General features: G+C 49.1%; 1 protein-coding gene and 8 non-coding genes across 9 annotated transcripts; 5 read left to right on the top strand and 4 right to left on the bottom strand.

Annotated features, from left to right (window-relative positions):
- Positions 1-83: 83 nt before the first annotated feature.
- Positions 84-156, top strand: TRNAK-UUU (transfer RNA lysine (anticodon UUU)). The gene has a single exon. It is a non-coding gene; the product is annotated as a tRNA-Lys (tRNA).
- A 582-nt stretch (positions 157-738) lies between these two features.
- On the top strand, positions 739-810 carry TRNAQ-CUG (transfer RNA glutamine (anticodon CUG)). The gene has a single exon. It is a non-coding gene; the product is annotated as a tRNA-Gln (tRNA).
- Positions 811-1,242: 432 nt separating this feature from the next.
- On the bottom strand, positions 1,243-1,324 carry TRNAL-UAG (transfer RNA leucine (anticodon UAG)). Its single transcript has one exon. It is a non-coding gene; the product is annotated as a tRNA-Leu (tRNA).
- Positions 1,325-1,840: 516 nt separating this feature from the next.
- Positions 1,841-1,927, top strand: TRNAR-UCU (transfer RNA arginine (anticodon UCU)). Its single transcript is given in 2 exon segments — positions 1,841-1,877; positions 1,892-1,927. It is a non-coding gene; the product is annotated as a tRNA-Arg (tRNA).
- Positions 1,928-2,464: 537 nt separating this feature from the next.
- Positions 2,465-4,119, bottom strand: HES7 (hes family bHLH transcription factor 7). The gene is made up of 3 exons (XM_019980700.2): positions 3,920-4,119; positions 3,261-3,348; positions 2,465-2,941 (listed from the first exon to the last, which is right to left on the bottom strand). Exons 1-3 carry the CDS (start codon positions 4,013-4,015, stop codon positions 2,493-2,495), a joined length of 633 nt encoding a protein of 210 aa, XP_019836259.2. The 5' UTR covers positions 4,016-4,119; the 3' UTR covers positions 2,465-2,492.
- Positions 4,120-6,630: 2,511 nt separating this feature from the next.
- On the top strand, positions 6,631-6,701 carry TRNAG-GCC (transfer RNA glycine (anticodon GCC)). Its single transcript has one exon. It is a non-coding gene; the product is annotated as a tRNA-Gly (tRNA).
- A 4,129-nt stretch (positions 6,702-10,830) lies between these two features.
- On the top strand, positions 10,831-10,940 carry LOC139177817 (U6 spliceosomal RNA). Its single transcript, XR_011562285.1, has one exon. It is a non-coding gene; the product is annotated as a U6 spliceosomal RNA (small nuclear RNA).
- Positions 10,941-16,522: 5,582 nt separating this feature from the next.
- Positions 16,523-16,604, bottom strand: TRNAS-CGA (transfer RNA serine (anticodon CGA)). The gene has a single exon. It is a non-coding gene; the product is annotated as a tRNA-Ser (tRNA).
- Positions 16,605-17,036: 432 nt separating this feature from the next.
- On the bottom strand, positions 17,037-17,110 carry TRNAT-AGU (transfer RNA threonine (anticodon AGU)). The gene has a single exon. It is a non-coding gene; the product is annotated as a tRNA-Thr (tRNA).
- Between the last annotated feature and the right edge of the window lie 180 nt (positions 17,111-17,290).

The following is a 17,290-nucleotide window of genomic DNA, read 5'->3' on the forward strand; positions in this document are numbered from 1 at the left end:
ACATAACTACAGTCACTTCGCTTCGCGAATGAATTTCGTCAATACAAAACTCTTATAGAAAGTAGAACAAAGTCTGAGGGAGAGCCCGGATAGCTCAGTCGGTAGAGCATCAGACTTTTAATCTGAGGGTCCAGGGTTCAAGTCCCTGTTCGGGCGGTTGCTTTTTCTCCACTGGTTGGTGCACGACAATCTTTGGATTTTTCAGTACCGTAAATATTTGTATTCCTTCGAACATAACAGAGGAAAAGAATAAGGCAAGTTTGTTAGATGGTGTTAAGAGGAAACGAAATTAAAGTACTTCAGGGTTTTATTCAGAAGGCAGAAGGAATGACAGTGGAGTGAGAGCAGAGATGTTTTAGAGCAGTACATACCCGAGCCATACGTGTGAATTTAATTTTACTAGGAGCCACACAATAAAAAGAGTACAAAGAAATAGGTGAAATTATTTTTTGAAATTAATTTTAGTAAAATTTTATTTAACCCAATATAGTCTGTCTTATCATGTAATCAATATTTTAAAATTATTAAATTTAAACTTTTTTCATACTATCGTTTAATTACGGTGTGTATTTATAATTAAAGCACATTTAGATTCATATTTCAGGTGCTTGAAAGTGGTATTCATCTTATCCGACAACTCCGTTTATTTTGCTTCATCTCCTGAGAGTGGCAAAGTGGAAGCAGAGTAGGAAGTTTGATAATATATACATAGTCTCTGAAAAGCGGTGGAACGTCGTCGGTTCCATGGTGTAATGGTTAGCACTCTGGACTCTGAATCCAGCGATCCGAGTTCAAATCTCGGTGGAACCTTTATATTTTCTTTTCACTCAATACCCGTGTGTTCTATTGTATTATTTATGAGTTTTGTGTATGATATTCTCTTATGTTCTGAAAGGATCTGAAAGAAAATTAAGCTGGTTCTTACCTTTTGAGCTTTCCAGACTAGATAATTCGAGCCTCTACCACGCCTTTAGGAGAATTTACAGAGAGTCACTTCAATATATAGCAAATTGTTTTGAATATTATCTTATGACATGTCAAAGCGGAGATCGATAATGGAGATCCGAGATTTTTTTTTAGAAGTTTCCATTTTGTATTAATTTGGGGCTGGGATGCAGACTTAAGTTCTGTCTGGAATACAAATTGGTGAGACCGCTACCAGGAGTTTTCATAAAACTAAATAAATTATATTCTACAAAAAACTTCCCCAATGGTGCTTTAAACTAGAGAAAAACTCTGGTCTGGCAGCGGTGGGATTCGAACCCACGCCTCCGAAGAGACTGGAGCCTAAATCCAGCGCCTTAGACCGCTCGGCCACGCTACCTGCGTGGGGGACAGCCGTCCTCACAGTCCTCCTAAGAGACTAGAAGGAAGGGGGAGGTGGGAGGTGTGGCTCTATGAATGATTGCCCTAAATTGGCTGCTTTTCTTCTGAGAATTATGGAGATTCCTTCGGACAGCAAAGCAGCAGATGACAAAGCAGATAGACCAGAAAAAACAAAGGTACACAGAAATTAACAACAAAACAAGTTTATTCTTAGAGATGGGACCACATCCGGGAGTGGGGTGCGCCTGAACTAGAAGAATTCCCCAAACCTCCAGCGAGCTCCATACTCGCTCGTTGGCTCCTATTCCGTCGCGCTGTTTCCTCCACCCTTGTGCGCCCTCACTCCCACTTCGCTCACACGCTTTGCGCACGCTACCTCTTCCATGGAGGCCTCTGAGGTCCAAACCGCGCGCTCCTGCCACGCCCCGCCCAATTCCCTCACAACCCTCCCCCTCCCCCCGCCCTCTTCCCATTCTAGTACCCGTAAGCCGTCAGACGCTGGCGCCCACCAGGTGGCTCTGTGGCGCAATGGATAGCGCATTGGACTTCTAGTGACGAAAGAGCGATTCAAAGGTTGTGGGTTCGAATCCCACCAGAGTCGATTTTATTTTATTGTTTTTTTTTTCTTTTCCTCTTTATCCGGCTTTTTCTTAAAAGGCTCCCACCCTTCTCCCCCTACCCTATCTCAGTGTTTTTTAGCTGGTTTTAGTTTCCACCTCAGCCTCCGCTCTGCTCTCTTCTTTACTTACCTGTCTGCCCCGGGGCTCGGGCCGAGGAGAGCAGGACTGGGGGCGGGAAACAGAAGGGGAGGGAAAGTGGGCGTGGACGCCGAGATAAAGGCAGGCCCCTGGCTCGGGGACACACGGGGATTTGATAACCACTTTATTCCATGCACTAGGGACTCGGGAAGGGACTGGGGCTGGGCTGGGGGCAGAGGGTACAATCCTAGACGCCGGGGGGTGGGGGGCAGGGAGAAGGGACAGGAACCAAGGAAATATATATTTATATAGATACTCTAATATAAACCACATCTCACCCGCGCGCGGCGCCCGCGCGCCCCGCCGCCCTCCCCAGCACCTCACCCGGACGCCCGGGTCCCTCTGCTGCCCTCGGGCTGGAGTCTCTACCCCTCCCCCCAGCCCCCGCCCCCACCCCCCCCTCAAAGCTCAGGGCCAAGGTCTCCAGAAAGCGGGCGGCGGGGGCGGCGGGGCCTTGGGCGCCCCGTCTTGTCTGTGAGGCGGCGGCGGCGGCAGCAGTCCGGTGAGGGGGGCCGGCGCGCCGGAATCACCGGCTCGGGGGGAGCAGGGGGACGGGGACCGCGCGCAGCGCGGGCTGGGGGGGCCCTTGTGAACTGGGGGGCGCTGGTGGAGCGCGGGGCCGGGCGCTGGGGCGGCGGGGTCCAGCGGTAGGCGCGGCGCGGGGGGCCTGGGCTCTCCCGGTTCCGGCCGGGGCGGCTTGGGGCGCAGGTAACCGTGCAGCGCGGAGAAGAGCTGGGCGCGCGCGGCCGGGCTGGCGTCTTGCGCGAAGGCCGCCAAGCGGAGCAGGCACTCGCGGAATCCCGACAAGTAGCAGCTGGCGAGCGCCTCGGCGTCCTGGGCTGGGGATCGGGGAACCCCTGAAGGTGCGGCCGGCGGGAGGACCGGCGGGCCGGGCAGGGGGTCCCATCGGGGAAGAGGGAAGGGGCGGGGCGCAGAGATACCGAAGCCGGACAGGCGCAGAGACAGAGACAGGAAGCCACATGGACAGACAGAGGAAGAAAAGGAGGGAGACACAGAGACAGACACGCGCGGGTGTTATTATTAACCTCGCCTCGGAGCAGAGCCTGCCACTCCCCAAGCCCACCGTCCTCCGCAGGGTCCTCCCCGTCTACCCAGACCCGGGCCTCTGTGAAACCACCCGCTCCCTCCCTCCGCTGCCCCACCCCCGCGCTGTACCCGGGGGCTCCACCCGGCTTCGCTCCCTCAAGTAGCCCACGGCGAACTCCAGTATTTCTGCTTTCTCCAGCTTCGGGTTCCGGAGGTTCTACAGATGGGAGGGGAGGGCGCAGAGACAGAAAGGGGTGGGGAGAGAGGGGGAAAGTGGCAGGGGGAAGAAGGGAGGGGGATGCGGGAGCTGGGGGTGCCCCCGGATCGCGTTTGCGCGCGGACCGCAGAGTGCGCTACGGAACACCGAGTGGAGATGACCAAGAACGGTCCTGGCCCACCCTGAGACGAAACTGTCCAAACCGAGGGGATGAAACCAACCCATAGTGCGAGGAAGGGATTTGAACAGCAAACCCAGGGAGTGAAATTAACCACCCCGCTGCCTATCTTGGGGAGGGGTCGGAGGTAGGGGGGAGGAAGGAGAACTTACAGACCCAAAGATTGAAACTGACTGACCCTGGGAGTGAAATTTAGAGCCGGGTATTGAAACTTACAGACCCTAGGGGTAGCGATGAAGATCGCGTTCTGAGAACGGGAAAGGGGGCTGGGCTGGAATTCCAAGGTCCCTTGGGGCCAGGGTCTCCAAAGCAGCAAATGTCCCTACCCAAGTGGGAAGCCCTGGGACTCGAGGACGGAATGTTTAGGGTCCAGGTGATGGCAGAAGAACTGACCTGGTCCCGGGTCCGCTCCAGCAGCAGCAGCCTCAGTTCTTCCAGGCTGCGGTTGATGCGGTCCCGGCGCCGCTTCTCCACGAGCGGCTTCAGCATCTGCGACCAGCAGGAAAGGGAGAGCGGGGCCGACCCGACCGAGACTCAGCGCGGCCGCGGGGGCGTCGGGATCCCGCCGCTGGGATAGGCCGGCCTCCACCCCTTCCCCAAGACCCCAGAGAGCCTAGGGCCATGCCCATTCGATCCCTCTCCAATCCCCCTCCCAACGCCCCTGGAGTGAATTTCTGTAGCTCGCCTCCTCTCTCTCCCGGGTCTTCTGCTTTCTCCTCTCTCACTCTTGTCCTCCCTCCTCCCCTCTCTGTGTCTTTCTTCCTCCTCCTCCTCCTTTCTCTCTACGTCTCCGTCTCGTGCAGTCTTTCTCTGTCTCAGTGGAGAACTTTGGGGGCCCTCTTTGCGCCCAGACGCGTGGGCCGCAAGGTGCCGGGCTGAGCTGGCGGCCCTGAGTGTAGAAAGGGAGACACCCAGCGCGCCCGCGCCTCCTCCCCTCCCTCTAACCCGTGTGTGCGGTCACCCTTCTCCACTGGTTCTGAAGTCTTCCACCCGGGCTCGGGCCTCTGGAACCTTCTCTTACAAGGCTGCATTGGGCCAGCGCCCTCTCACAGCCCGCGTGGAGCGAGTGCCCATCCTCTCCGATTTTTGTTTCCACCCTCCTCCCTTAGCTCTGTGCTCCTCCTGCTTATTTTACTCAAATTCTGCCGCCGCCCTCCCCAAGCCCTCGAAGGCACAAGGTGTCAACTGCCATCACCCACACCCAGACCTCTGCCTCTACCGCCCACCCAGTTACAGCTCTGACGCTGCCCCTTCTCCATAGTTTGCAGCTTCCTCCCCAGCCCCTGGCTCCTCGGGTCCCCCCTTCCAGCCCCGCGTCTCCAGCCTCTTCCCTGACCCTCAGGGACCCTGTCCCCTCCTCAGTCCAGGACCTCTGCTCCCTCCCCGCCCTCCTCTCACCTTGGGCCCGTCCCTATTCTCGGCTCGATCCCGGGTGACCATCGCTCCTCCGGACCCTAGTGTGGACCGAGTCTCCGCTCTCCTTGAGCCTTATATCCCTCAGGCTCCGAGTAGGGGGGAGGTTAGGACCCGGGCCCGCCCCTTCAGGATCCCACAGGACTCGACCCTGGGCACGAGGCTCCCGGAAAGGGGAGGGGCACAAGGGAGAGGGTGAAAGGTGGAAATGGCCTGGGAGTGTGGGAAATGAGGGGCCGGTGCGGGACCGGCTGGTTTAAGGACCATAAGGCTGTATAATGAGGCGGGAACCTAGCTGAAGGGAAGTTATTAGAGGAAGAGGGAGTTGGAGTAATTTGGGGACAGAACTCAGGGAATTCAGAGTTCCCCCACCCCGCACCCGTTCACTATTTCAGTTTTCTTGGGAGCTCACTGTACCCCCACTAACACTGAAATAAAAAGTTAGCACCCCTCAGCCCCTAAGCTGGATCCTATACACCTTTCCCCCAAAGTCACCTCCTACTTGGGATAGAGAGTCACCTGAGTGTGCTGGCTGGATCTAATTCACCAGGGACTTTGGAGGTGGAAGAAGCTCTGTGCGATCTAAGTCAATCATATTCAGTTCCCCCAACATCTATGCACTCATTGTGACCACTGGGCACCTGTCTAGGCTGGTCTAGGCTACCCTTCATGCTGAGATATAGGCTGGAGGTCTGGTTTATTCCTGCAAGTTTCAGTGGGAAAGAGGATGTGTTATCAAGTAGTTATTTTAGAAGGACGGTGAAGTAGGTGCTCAGGGAAAGGGTCATCATCATGAGGGATGGCTAGACTGGGGCAGGGGGAAACCTCATGGAAGAGGTAGGGAGGCTTTGAAGCACCGGTGGAGAGCTCTTTCCAGTTAGAAGTATTTGATTAAAAACTAATCATAGGAGATTCAGGCCCAGGGCTGCCAGGTCATCACCTGACATAAGTGTGCTCCGGGGTTCTTCGCTCCTCCGAACCCCTCGTGATTATAGGGGAGCAAAGAGCAGGCAGTTTTCTTTAAAAGACAAAAACTGAAACAAAAAAAAGGGATCAACACCCACCTCAAACCAAGAGCATGACACAATGTGGAATGATGCCTGAGAAGGTAAAATCAGAGATTTAACGGGACGGCAAGAATACCAGGGACGGACACAAAACAGGGTTGCAGACTGAGTCAGAAGACAGCTTCCTAGTCAGAGACGGATGGGGCTCCTCCGAGCCCTCCCAGCTCCCGTCCACAACTTGGTTTTTTCACGGAGCCTGCCTTGGCAAAGTCCGAGCTAGAGGAGCGCAGACCTTGGGGAGGGCGCTCCCATTTGCAGTCAGGAAGCCCAGCACATGCCACCTCCCGCTACCTGAGCCAAATGGGAGCGCAGATGTATGGCCTCAGCAGCCCCCGCTGCCCCCCTCCTTGGGAACCTGGGCTCGGGTTGAGTTTTTGTCACCTGCACGCGAGGCTCGGGGCCCCGGGCAGTTCGCACCCGGGTGTGGGGCCGCCCCTGGCCATATGGGGCGACTTTATGGCCGGGTGACCGGATCCAGGCGGAAGGAAGGATGGCTCGGGGCTCCACCCACGTCTACTATTGGGACTGTTCCTCTGCCTTGCCCCTGACTAGAAAGCTACTTGGAGATGGTCACCACGATGCTCTACAAGATAAGATAGATCCAGGAGATTTCAGGGTACGCTTGCATTGGTGGTTCAGTGGTAGAATTCTCGCCTGCCACGCGGGAGGCCCGGGTTCGATTCCCGGCCAATGCATCGGTTGTTTTTTTTTTTCCCTTTCCCCCCAAAGATGTCTGTATTTCTTGTTTAAGATTTTACTTTTTTACTCTGTGTCAAAGTATGAGGCTTTGGGTCGAGACCCTGATTCCGAACGTCCTCACACTTCCATCCTCCCAGCCTGGGATGGCTGTCCACACCCCTCCTTCTCCCCCCGCTTTCCGCCCGCACCTCCGCAGGCGTGACCCTGAGAAAGGACCGCGCGCTGGGATCCCTGCCCCGGGGGTCCTTTCAGCCCTCCGCGAGGGAGGCGCGAGGTCGTCCCTGCTCTCAAGCTCTAAGACTCTGGCTTTTCTTTCCTTTTCTCTTCGTCGCTCTTTCTCTTATTTTCTGTCCTCTGGAACCCGGTTTATTTTTCTAAGTCCACGGTCACGGCCTTTTCTTGTCCCGCCGTCTTTCAGCGTCTTTGTCTCCGTCTTTTTCACATTATTTCCTGGTCTCCTGACTTCTGCGCTGGGTCTCTCTGGGTCTTGCGTGGTCTCTGCAAGTCTGGCTCCGGGTCTCCCAGGTCTCTGGGATGGTCCCTGCAGTACTCCGTGGCTGCTCGGCCCTCTGCGCTCCCACGCTCCGGCCATCCCCTGGGAAGCTCGCTCACACCTCCAGGTTCCTGCCACTCCCCGCCCGCCCCTTCCCAGCCGCTTTGATCCCGCACGCGTCGGGTCAGCAGGTGGCCTGGCTCCCGCCGACTGCCGCGGCCACTTGTGAGTGAGGGCAGGGGGCCGGGTCCCTCGGACTCCTGACTCCTGTCTCCTTCAACTTCATCTGGGCTAGGCTCGAAGTCTTTCTTCTCCGCTTCTGGATTGTGTGAGCGACTGGGAATGCTCTCTTCTCAATTCTAAGCCATAACAGTGGCCCCTAGAAGGAAACTCTACAACAGTCTGAGTATTTGTATGTCTATGTGAGCAGCCCCTGTACTCAATTACGAAGCCTCTATTTCTGGAGGGCCTCTTGTGCACCAAGTGTTGTTAGGCATTGAGGGTACCTTGCAACTGGACTCTCCTGCTACTTACATTATGGTGGGGGTAGGGGAGACAGAAAATTACTAAGAAAACAGAAAGTAATATAAGATGGCTATGAGGGTGGGGGAGGGGCAGCCAGTCATGGCTATGACTTGAGAGTACAGGGCTAGTTTACTCTGGTGATCATCTAATAGGGAAACTTTTGTATTCTGTGACAACTTAATCACTAAAGGGATGTTGCCTATAAGCTTAAGTTACACATAATGGCCCATCTTTGGGAGCCCTGCCTCCCAGGTAATGAGCATTAAGTTAAAACACCTTTGTTTAGCTCCCAGGAAACAACCTGACCTGGCCTGCCTGTCAGCGCCTGCAGGAAGAAATTCACACAGTTCTGACCAGAACCAATAAATGTTTAACTTTATTTCTTCCCTTTTTTGGTATACAAGAAGCCTGAATTCTAACTCAGGCCAGATGGTTCTTTGAAACAGGAGTCCACCATCTCCTTGGTCTGCTGGCTCTCCAAGCAAAGTAGTTATTCCTCGCCCCCTAACAACTGTCTCTCATTTTCTCGGCTTGTAGCTACTACAAGCAGTGGGAGCTTGACTTGGTAAGCCAGTAAAGAACCTTGCTGATCATGGCCACCTGGGCCTGGTTGGGGAATCCTCCAGTAAGCTGCCAGGACCGCTTGTCTGGAGGATCTGCCCTTCAGAATTCCCTGGAATGGCATGGAGTGCCCTAGCGCTTGACAGCTGGATGGACATTTGAGAGCTAGCAGGCTCCATACTGTTGGGTAAGTCACTCTGGTGTCTACAGCCATAAACCTTATTTCCTCTTTCTTTGGGACTTTTTCTCTGCAATACACCAATTTGTTTTGTATTTGAGTAAGTACCTTATTGGAGAGAGGCAAGTGTTGTTGAACTTTTACCTGGTTTGTGAACTGGTTCCTTAGTTTCTTTTTGTGTGCCATTTGTGGGGGTTTTTTGTCTTGTATTTCTGTATTTTGAAATGGGAGAAGGGACTTCTTCTTGGTAGTCCAATGGTTAAGAATCTGCCTTGCAATTCAGGGGACACGGGTTTGATCCCCCCGGTTAGGACGACTTAGCAGCAGCAGCAGGGAGCTAGGATCCTACATGCCTTGGAGCAACTAAGCCCACTGGTGCACCACAACTACTGAAGCCGGTATGCTGCAATGAGTCTTAGTTGCAGTCAAAGGAATAAAATAAACAATTTTAAAACATAAAAATAAATGGGGAATGTTTCAGCTATCTCTAAAGAAAGTCCTCTGATGTACATTGTGGATAAATGATCTGATTACAGCAGAGAACTGAGAACTCATGAGTGTGAAGAATATATTTTACTGAAGCAATGCGTGGCCACAGTACCTGTTAGGATCTCTAAAAGGGGTTTAGGCACAGTTATCCTGGGCCCCTGTGCACCGAGTACTGCTACCCTTGCTGTGCTAATTATGTTATTTGCAGTCTGCTGTGTCATTCGTATATGTAAAACCCCAAGACCGAACTTGAGGCTCTGTTTAGGGTTTTCTGTTGTCCTTTGGGTTTTACATTTCATTTTGTTTGGTACTGTTTCTCCATTTACAACCAAATTAATTTTGTGATATTTAAAGCTTTTTACTGATATCAAATGGAAGAAAATAACAACGGGCGGGGGGGCGGGGGGGAGGCAGCGAATCTGTAGAACATTCCCAGATAGAAGAGAAAGATTCCACAGGGTTCCTAAAATCAGCAGCAGCAAGGAGTGTTCTTGCCTGGAGAATCCCACTGATGGGGGAGCCTGGTGGGCTGCCATCTATGGGATCGCACAGAGTCGGACACGACTGAAGCGACTTAGCAGCAGCAGCAGCAGTAGCAGCAGCAAAGCAACGAATCATCCTTTGGATAGTTAGAAATGATCAATTGCTATTTATGGTTTTATGGTGGCTATTCTGGGAAGAAGTAGGGAAGAATGATGAAATCCTTTATGTGTAAGCATTTGTGCTATTACATCAGGGAAAATAAGAAAAGGAAGGGAATGAGAGTGAGAATATGTTGTTTCAAACCTTATCTCCTAAAGCCAAGCAAGCTGTCTTAGAAATCCACTCCTTTTACCACCTTCTGTTCCTGCTACTGCTGCTAAGTCGCTTCAGTCGTGCCCGACTCTGTGCGACCCCATAGACGGCAGCCCACCAGGCTCCCCCGTCAGTGGGATTCTCCAGGCAAGAACACTGGAGTGGGGTGCCAATTCTTTCTCCAATGCATGAAAGTGAAAAGGGAAAGTGAAGTCGCTCAGTCGTGTCCGACTCTTATCGACCCCATGGACTGCAGCCTACCAGGCTCTTCCATCCATGGGATTTTCCAAGCAAGAGTACTGGAGTGGGGTGCCATTGCCTTCTCCGCCTTCTGTTCCTACCTAGCCCCAATTCCTGACTGGGGCTCAGGACTTCCCCTCCTCATAGGGATCAATTAGGAAATCCTGTGTCTGCAACCCACTCCAGTATTCTTGCCTGGAGAATCGAATGGACAGAGGAGCCTGGCAGGCTGCAGTCCATAAGATCACACAGAGTCAGACAACTGAAGTGACCTAGGATGCACACAGGTATGTGTTAGTTTCTGGGGCACAGGGACTTGGTCTGGTAATATAAGACCCAACAGGGCACCCAGTTTGGGCCAGAAGCCACCCCTGGGGCAGGACGATTTCTCTTAGGTTATCTCATAGCAGGTCTGCAAATGACCAGCTGGCCGGGCTTCTCAGACTTGTTTAATTGGAAAGATGGAAACCCTCCTTCATAGGGAGGATCTGCTATTACTGAAGCACACTTGACCCCTGAACCAAACTGGAACCCCAGTGAGAGGAGAAGGGCCTTATGAGAGCACCACTTACTAGTGCATCTAGACAGGGCCTTGCAAAGGAAAACCAAAGAAAAGAGTCTGAACAAAATTCAAGAAATTCAGCAAAACAAATGAAAGCCTTTCTGAATTTTTGGAAAGGATTTATCAGGCTTACAAACATAATACTATGCAGATCCCGAGGCCCCTGAAATATTAGAATGGTAAAGTGCCTCGGATATTAGGAGAAAGTTGCAGAGATGAACTGGGGCATGAAATGAACCCTTCTCAATTGATAGATGTTTCTTCTACACTGTTTAACAAGGAGTGCATGCTTCGGCAGCACATATACTAAAATTAGAATGATATAGATAATATTAGCATGGCCCCTGTGCAAAAGGATGACAGGCAAATTCAATGAATTTTTTTTACTATACTTCAATAATTTTTTTTCTTTTTTAAGAAAAGAATAAACTGGGACTTCCCTGGTGGTCCAGTGGCTAAGATTCCTCATTCCCAGTGCAGGCAACCCGGGTTCAATCCATAGTCAGGGAACTAGATTCCACAAGCTACAACTAAAGATCGCTTGTGCCACAACTAAGACCTAGTACAGCCAAATAAACAAATTTTTTTAAAAAAAGAATGAATCTAATGAAGCAACCGACAAACAACTAATCTCAAAAATATACAAGCAACTCCTACAGCTCAACTCCAGAAAAATAAACGACCCAATCAAAAAATGGGCCAAAGAACTAAATAGACATTTCTCCAAAGAAGACATACAGATGGCTAACAAACACATGAAAAGATGCTCAACATCACTCATTATCAGAGAAATGCAAATCAAAACCACTATGAGGTACCATTTCACACCAGTCAGAATGGCTGTGATCCAAAAGTCTACAAATAATAAATGCTGGAGAGGGTGTGGAGAAAAGGGAACCCTCTTACACTGTTGGCGGAAATGCAAACTAGTACAGCCACTATGGAGAACAGTGTGGAGATTCCTTAAAAAACTGGAAATAGAACTGCCTTATGATCCAGCAATTCCACTTCTGGGCATACACACTGAGGAAACCAGAAGGGAAAGAGACACGTATACCCCAATGTTCATCGCAGCACTGTTTATAATAGCCAGGACATGGAAGCAACCTAGATGTCCATCAGCAGATGAATGGCTAAGAAAGCTGTGGTACATATACACAATGGAGTATTACTCAGCCATTAAAAAGAATACATTTGAATCAGTTCTAATGAGGTGGATGAAACTGGAGCCAATTATACAGAGTGAAGTAAGCCAGAAGGAAAAACATAAATACAGTATACTAACGCATATATATGGAATTTAGAAAGATGGTAACAATAACCCGGTGTACGAGACAGCAAAAGAGACACTGATGTATAGAACAGTCTTATGGACTCTGTGGGAGAGGGAGAGGGTGGGAAGATTTGGGAGAATGGCATTGAAACATGTAAAATATCATGTAAGAAACGAGTTGCCAGTCCAGGTTCGATGCACGATACTGGATGCTTGGGGCTGGTGCACTGGGACGACCCAGAGGGATGGTATGGGGAGGGAGGAGGGAGGAGGGTTCAGGATGGGGAACACATGTATACCTGTGGCGGATTCATTTTGATATTTGGCAAAACTAATACAATTATGTTAAGTTTAAAAATAAAATAAAATTAGAAAAAAAAAAAAAAAGAATGAATCAAGCAAGCTCATTGCTGGAGGGGAGAGTGCTGCAGCTCCTTTAAGGAGAAAAAAGGTATGAAATGTTCATTTTGGAGAATAGGAAAGCAAAGCTTCTAGGATAGAATAGGATTTCGAGGCAAGTTGCAAGTCCACTTGAGATGTGCCATCAAAAAATTACAGTTTCAAAGGTGAATTCACCATGAAGCCAATGAAATATACACTTTAGGCCCCCTCACTTAAACACACCTCTGTGAGGGTCCTAGCAACAGGCTCACATGACCATATGCTTCTATAAAATTGGCCAAAATAGATATTTTAACTGCAAATGGTAAAGACCACTGTCTGTTTTCACTCCCAACTTCCCCTCTGTCACGCAGTCCCCCTGTGTTGAAGTGGCTGTGGGCATTTGGGGATATGTAAATTGCTAATTCGGTTACTGTGGTTCCCAGTAACTTCCACACAAAGTTAGCCCAGCCATCCTGCTGTGGGAATGGCTTCCAAGGAAACTCCTGTCACCTGTGCCCACTCACTAGACTTCCTGCCTTGCAAGTGCAATGCCAGAGGGCACAGGTGACGTGAATGATCCAGGGGCTCTTGTTAACTGTAAGTACATGGGTGGTAGAGGAAAAATGAGATTTGAGATATACAAAGTCAGTAGCCAGTCTGTTGAGAGTATTAGAGGTGTAGGCAGGCAATTAGTTAATACCAGTAAGTTATTTTTTCTGGTCTTTGTTTCACTGTAAATATTACTTTTTGTACCTAGTTTAACATTTTTCTTTAAAAGCTCTCACCCCTGCCCCAAACAATCATATACACTTCAGGCTGGTTGTGAGACCAGTTGGACTGGTTGGGTGATTGTTCTCCAGCTATTCCTCCTGGAGGGCATTTCCAAGGGCATTTCCAGGGTCTAAGGGGATGGATTGGGGTCTGTGGATGACACACCTCCATGTCAGTGCAGGCCTGTGTGCATGTCCGTTTGTGGTTGTGTCTATGTATGAACATAGTGTGTGTATGAGTGTCTGGGCTTCCAGCCTCTTCCTGGGCGCCGGCTTAACACCGGGCAGCACTGGGGCTTGGGGGAGGGGAGCTCGTGTCCCACACGCGCTGGGGCCCTGAGGAGGAGGCGGGGAAGGAACGGAGACAGCACAGCTGGCCTAGTGTGGCGCTTCCCCTCCCCCGCTGTGACGTCTTCCCAGGCCTGGGATCCGAGGCGCAGCTCCTCCCTCTTTGTTCTTCAAAGAGCAGGCTGGCTTCCTGGGACCCCCTGGGTCCTGGGAAGGCGGAGGTGGGGGGGGGGGGGGGCGGAGGGGGGGGGGGCGGCGGGGCGGGTGGGGTGGGAGGCAGTTCCTGGAGGATTGAGACCTGGGGGTTGGGGGTGGGGAAGTAGGAGGCCCAGGCCCCTGGGCCAAGGGAAGAATCAGGATAGAAGACCTCTGTAGAGCCCCAAACAAAACAGGCAATAATCCCTGCCCTTCTGGGGCACAGGTTCTTGTGGGAAAAACAGTCAAAGGTACATTATACTAAATTTATCATTTGTCAGTTGGTGATAAGAGCTAAAGAGCAAAGTGAAGCAAGAAAGCAGAGTGGAGATTGGGAATTGTGACTTTAAGGCTAAGATCAGGGAAGGACTCACTGAGAAGGTGAAATATAAAGAGGTGAGGCCAAAAATACCCACGTTGCTTTCCAGATACGAAAAAAAAAGGTTGCTTTTCCGATACAAAAAATAAAGAGGTGAGGCCACATGCTACAGGGCCACTGGAGGGAAGAGGATTCCAGTCAGATGCACAGGCTGACTAGGACAACCTGCCAGGCTTGTCAAAAGAACAGAGAGCAGCAGAAGGGGCAGAGTGGGGTTGTCTGGAGTGGAGGTAGCAGGAGTTGTAGGAGGTCAGATCAGAGCCACAAAGTGGGAGGCTGATTATGTAGAACCTTCTAGGCCATTGCAAGTGCTTTGTCATCTCAAAGTAATGTGAAGCCATTGGAGGACTTTTTCCCCCCTTTTTTGTTTTGTTTTTGGAAATTTTAATTTTTATATAATTTCAAACTTTCAGAAAAAATACAAAAATAGTACAAGGATTATACATCAACTATACTGCAATTAAAAAAAGTAGAATAATACAAGGAACTCCTGTATATGCTTTTCCCAGGTCTACTAATTGTTTACATTTCTTACATTTGTTTCATTTGCTTTATAATTTCCCTCCAAATATAATATAGGTATAAAATATTTGTTTTCTGAATCCTTTGGGGGTAAATCAAAAACATCAAGTCCTTTTGCTTGTTGTTACTCAGTATGTTTTCTGAAAAGGACATTCGTGGTATAATAGTACAGCTATCAATATCAGGATATTAAAATAAACATAATACTATTATTTAATGCCAGTCCATACTTAAATTTCCTCAAATGTTTCAGTGGTATCTTTTATAACCCCTTTTTCCCAATCCAGGATCCCACGTTGCATTTAGTTGTTATGGCTCTTCAGTTTCACTTAATCCAGAAAATTCTTGATCTTTAGTTTTTTAATATAATCCTGGAATTCTTTAAAAATTTTATTGAAGTATAATTGATCTACAATGTTGTTAATTTCTGCTCTGCATCAAAGTGTCTGTTATACGTCTATGTATTTTTTCATATTCTTTTCCATTATCATTTATCACAGGATATTGAATGTAGTTCTGTATTGTTACGTAGGACCTTGCTGTTAATCCATCCTACATATAATAGTTTGCATCTACTAATCCCAAAGTTCCAATCCTTCCCTCCCCACTCCTCCTCCCCCTTGGCAACCAAGTCTGTTTTCTCTGTCTGTGAGTTTCTGTTTCGTAGGTGTGTTCATTTGCACTGTATTTTAGATTCCATGTATAAGTGATATCATATGGTATTACTATTTGTCTTTCTCTTCCTGAACTACTACTTGACTTAGTATGATAACCAGTAGGCCCATTCATGCTACTGCAAGTGGCATTATTTCCTTGTTTTTGATGGCTGAGTAATATCCCATTGTATATGTACACATCTTCATTATCCATTCATCTGTTGATAGACATTTTTGTTGTTTCCATGTCCTGGCTATTACAAGTAGTGCTGCTATGAACATAAAGGAGCATGTATATTTTCAAATTATAGTTTTCTCCAGATAAATGCCCAGGATAGGGATTGTAGGATCATGTGATAACTTTATTTTTAGTTTTTAAAGGAAACTATACTCTTCTCCATACTGGCTGTACCAATTGACATTTCCACTAGCAGTGTAGGAAGGTTACTTTTTCTTCACACTCCCTTCAGCATTTATTATTTGTCGACATTTTGTTGATGGCCATGCTGACCAGAGTGAGGAGATGCCTCATTATCATTTTGATTTGAATGTCTAATAATTTGTGATATTGAGCATTTTTTCATGTGCCTGTTGGCCATCTGTATGTCTTCTCTGGAGAAATGCCTGTTTAGATCTTCTACCCATTTTTTGCTTTTTTTTTCTAAATACTGAACCATATGAGCTATTTGTATATTTTGGAAATCAGTCCCTTGTTGGTTGCATCCTTTGCAGATATTTGTCCTGTTCTGTAGGCTGTCTTTTTGTTTATGGTTTCTTGTGCTGTGCAAAAGCTTTTAATTAGGTCCTGTTTGTTTGCTTTTGTTTTTATTTCCATTACTCTACGAGACGAATCCAAAAAGATATTGCTGCAATTTATGTCAAAGAGTGTTCTGCCTATGTTTTCCTCTGGGAGTCTTAGAGTCTCTGTTCTTACATTTAGGTCTTTAATCTATTTTATTTTTGTAGATGGTGTTAGAGAATGTTCTAATTTCATTAATCTACATGTAGCTGTCCAGTTTTCCCAGCACCGCTTATTGAAGAGACTGTCTTTTTTTTACATTGTGTATTCTTGCCTCTTTTTCTTGTAGATTAATTGACATAGGTGGGTGGGTTTATTTCTGGGCTTTCTATCCTGTTCCATTGATCTGTTGGTTTTTGTGCCAGTACCATATTGTTTTAATTATCGAATGCCTTTTTAGCACAGTGACATGGGAAGTAAAGCAGAAGGAGGATGATGGGATTCCTGAAAAGAGTCGGAGGGTGAATGGATAAGGAAATGTGATATGCTTGCTAATAGCACTGAGAAACCACGTGAGTTTGGAGTTACGAATTCAAATTGGCAGTTAACAGGTTTTTGCAGGACAGAACCTTTGGGGAAGAAGCAGGAGTCTGAGGCCCGCAAGAGAGCGCTCTCAGGCAGATCCTGGAATTCCCTAGAGGCTCAGAATAAAAGTGCAATCAGCACTAGAAAAATAAATTGCTTCCTTCCTGTCCCCAAAAGTACTGACGCTGTGAGCAGGATTCGAACCTGCGCGGGGAGACCCCATTGGATTTCGAGTCCAACGCCTTAACCACTCGGCCATCACAGCCGCGTGCGGCCCTGGGCCTGCGCAACTATAGCTGCCTATCAACACGCCCGTCTCCAGCGAGTACCGCCCTGCTGGGTTGATATGTCAGTGCGCATGCGCCTGTGAGGCAACCGAAGAGGCAGCTCTCCTGTCCTTCCTCCCTACCCCAAGACACCACGCAAAACGGCCCCAAATCTGAGTCAACATTCTCATATCCTTGTAGGCAGACAAAGGGAGGCCGTTAAACCATGGTTCATGAAAGCTGGAGTTGGCCTCCAAATTTGCACTAAAAGTGCACAGGGATGGAAACTCAAATGGCGAGGAACTGGCTAGATAAGAATAATCTTTAGGGAACTGCAGTAGAGACGGCGAGGGTGGGGGAGGGGCGAGTCCCCTTGGGAGTCTGGAAACGTGTTGCTTTCGCAGCAATAATATACTACACTCAACTACCCCAGGCACCGCTGGGATTCGAACCCAGGATCTCCTGTTTACTAGACAGGCGCTTTAACCAGCTAAGCCACGGCGCCGGTGAGGAGTTAGTTGCTTCTAGATATAGATCAGCTGTTCATGAGGGGGACACTAAACGCGAAGTAACCGGAATAAAGGTTGCCATCGATTTCCAATCACTTATCCTTTCCAAGGGTCCCCCCTTTCCAAGTTCTGAGCCAGAGCTTGCTCTGCACCAGCTTCCCTTCTCCCACACCGCT

This window comes from Bos indicus, chromosome 19 (genome assembly GCF_029378745.1).
Source record: "Bos indicus isolate NIAB-ARS_2022 breed Sahiwal x Tharparkar chromosome 19, NIAB-ARS_B.indTharparkar_mat_pri_1.0, whole genome shotgun sequence".
NCBI lineage: Eukaryota > Metazoa > Chordata > Mammalia > Artiodactyla > Bovidae > Bos > Bos indicus.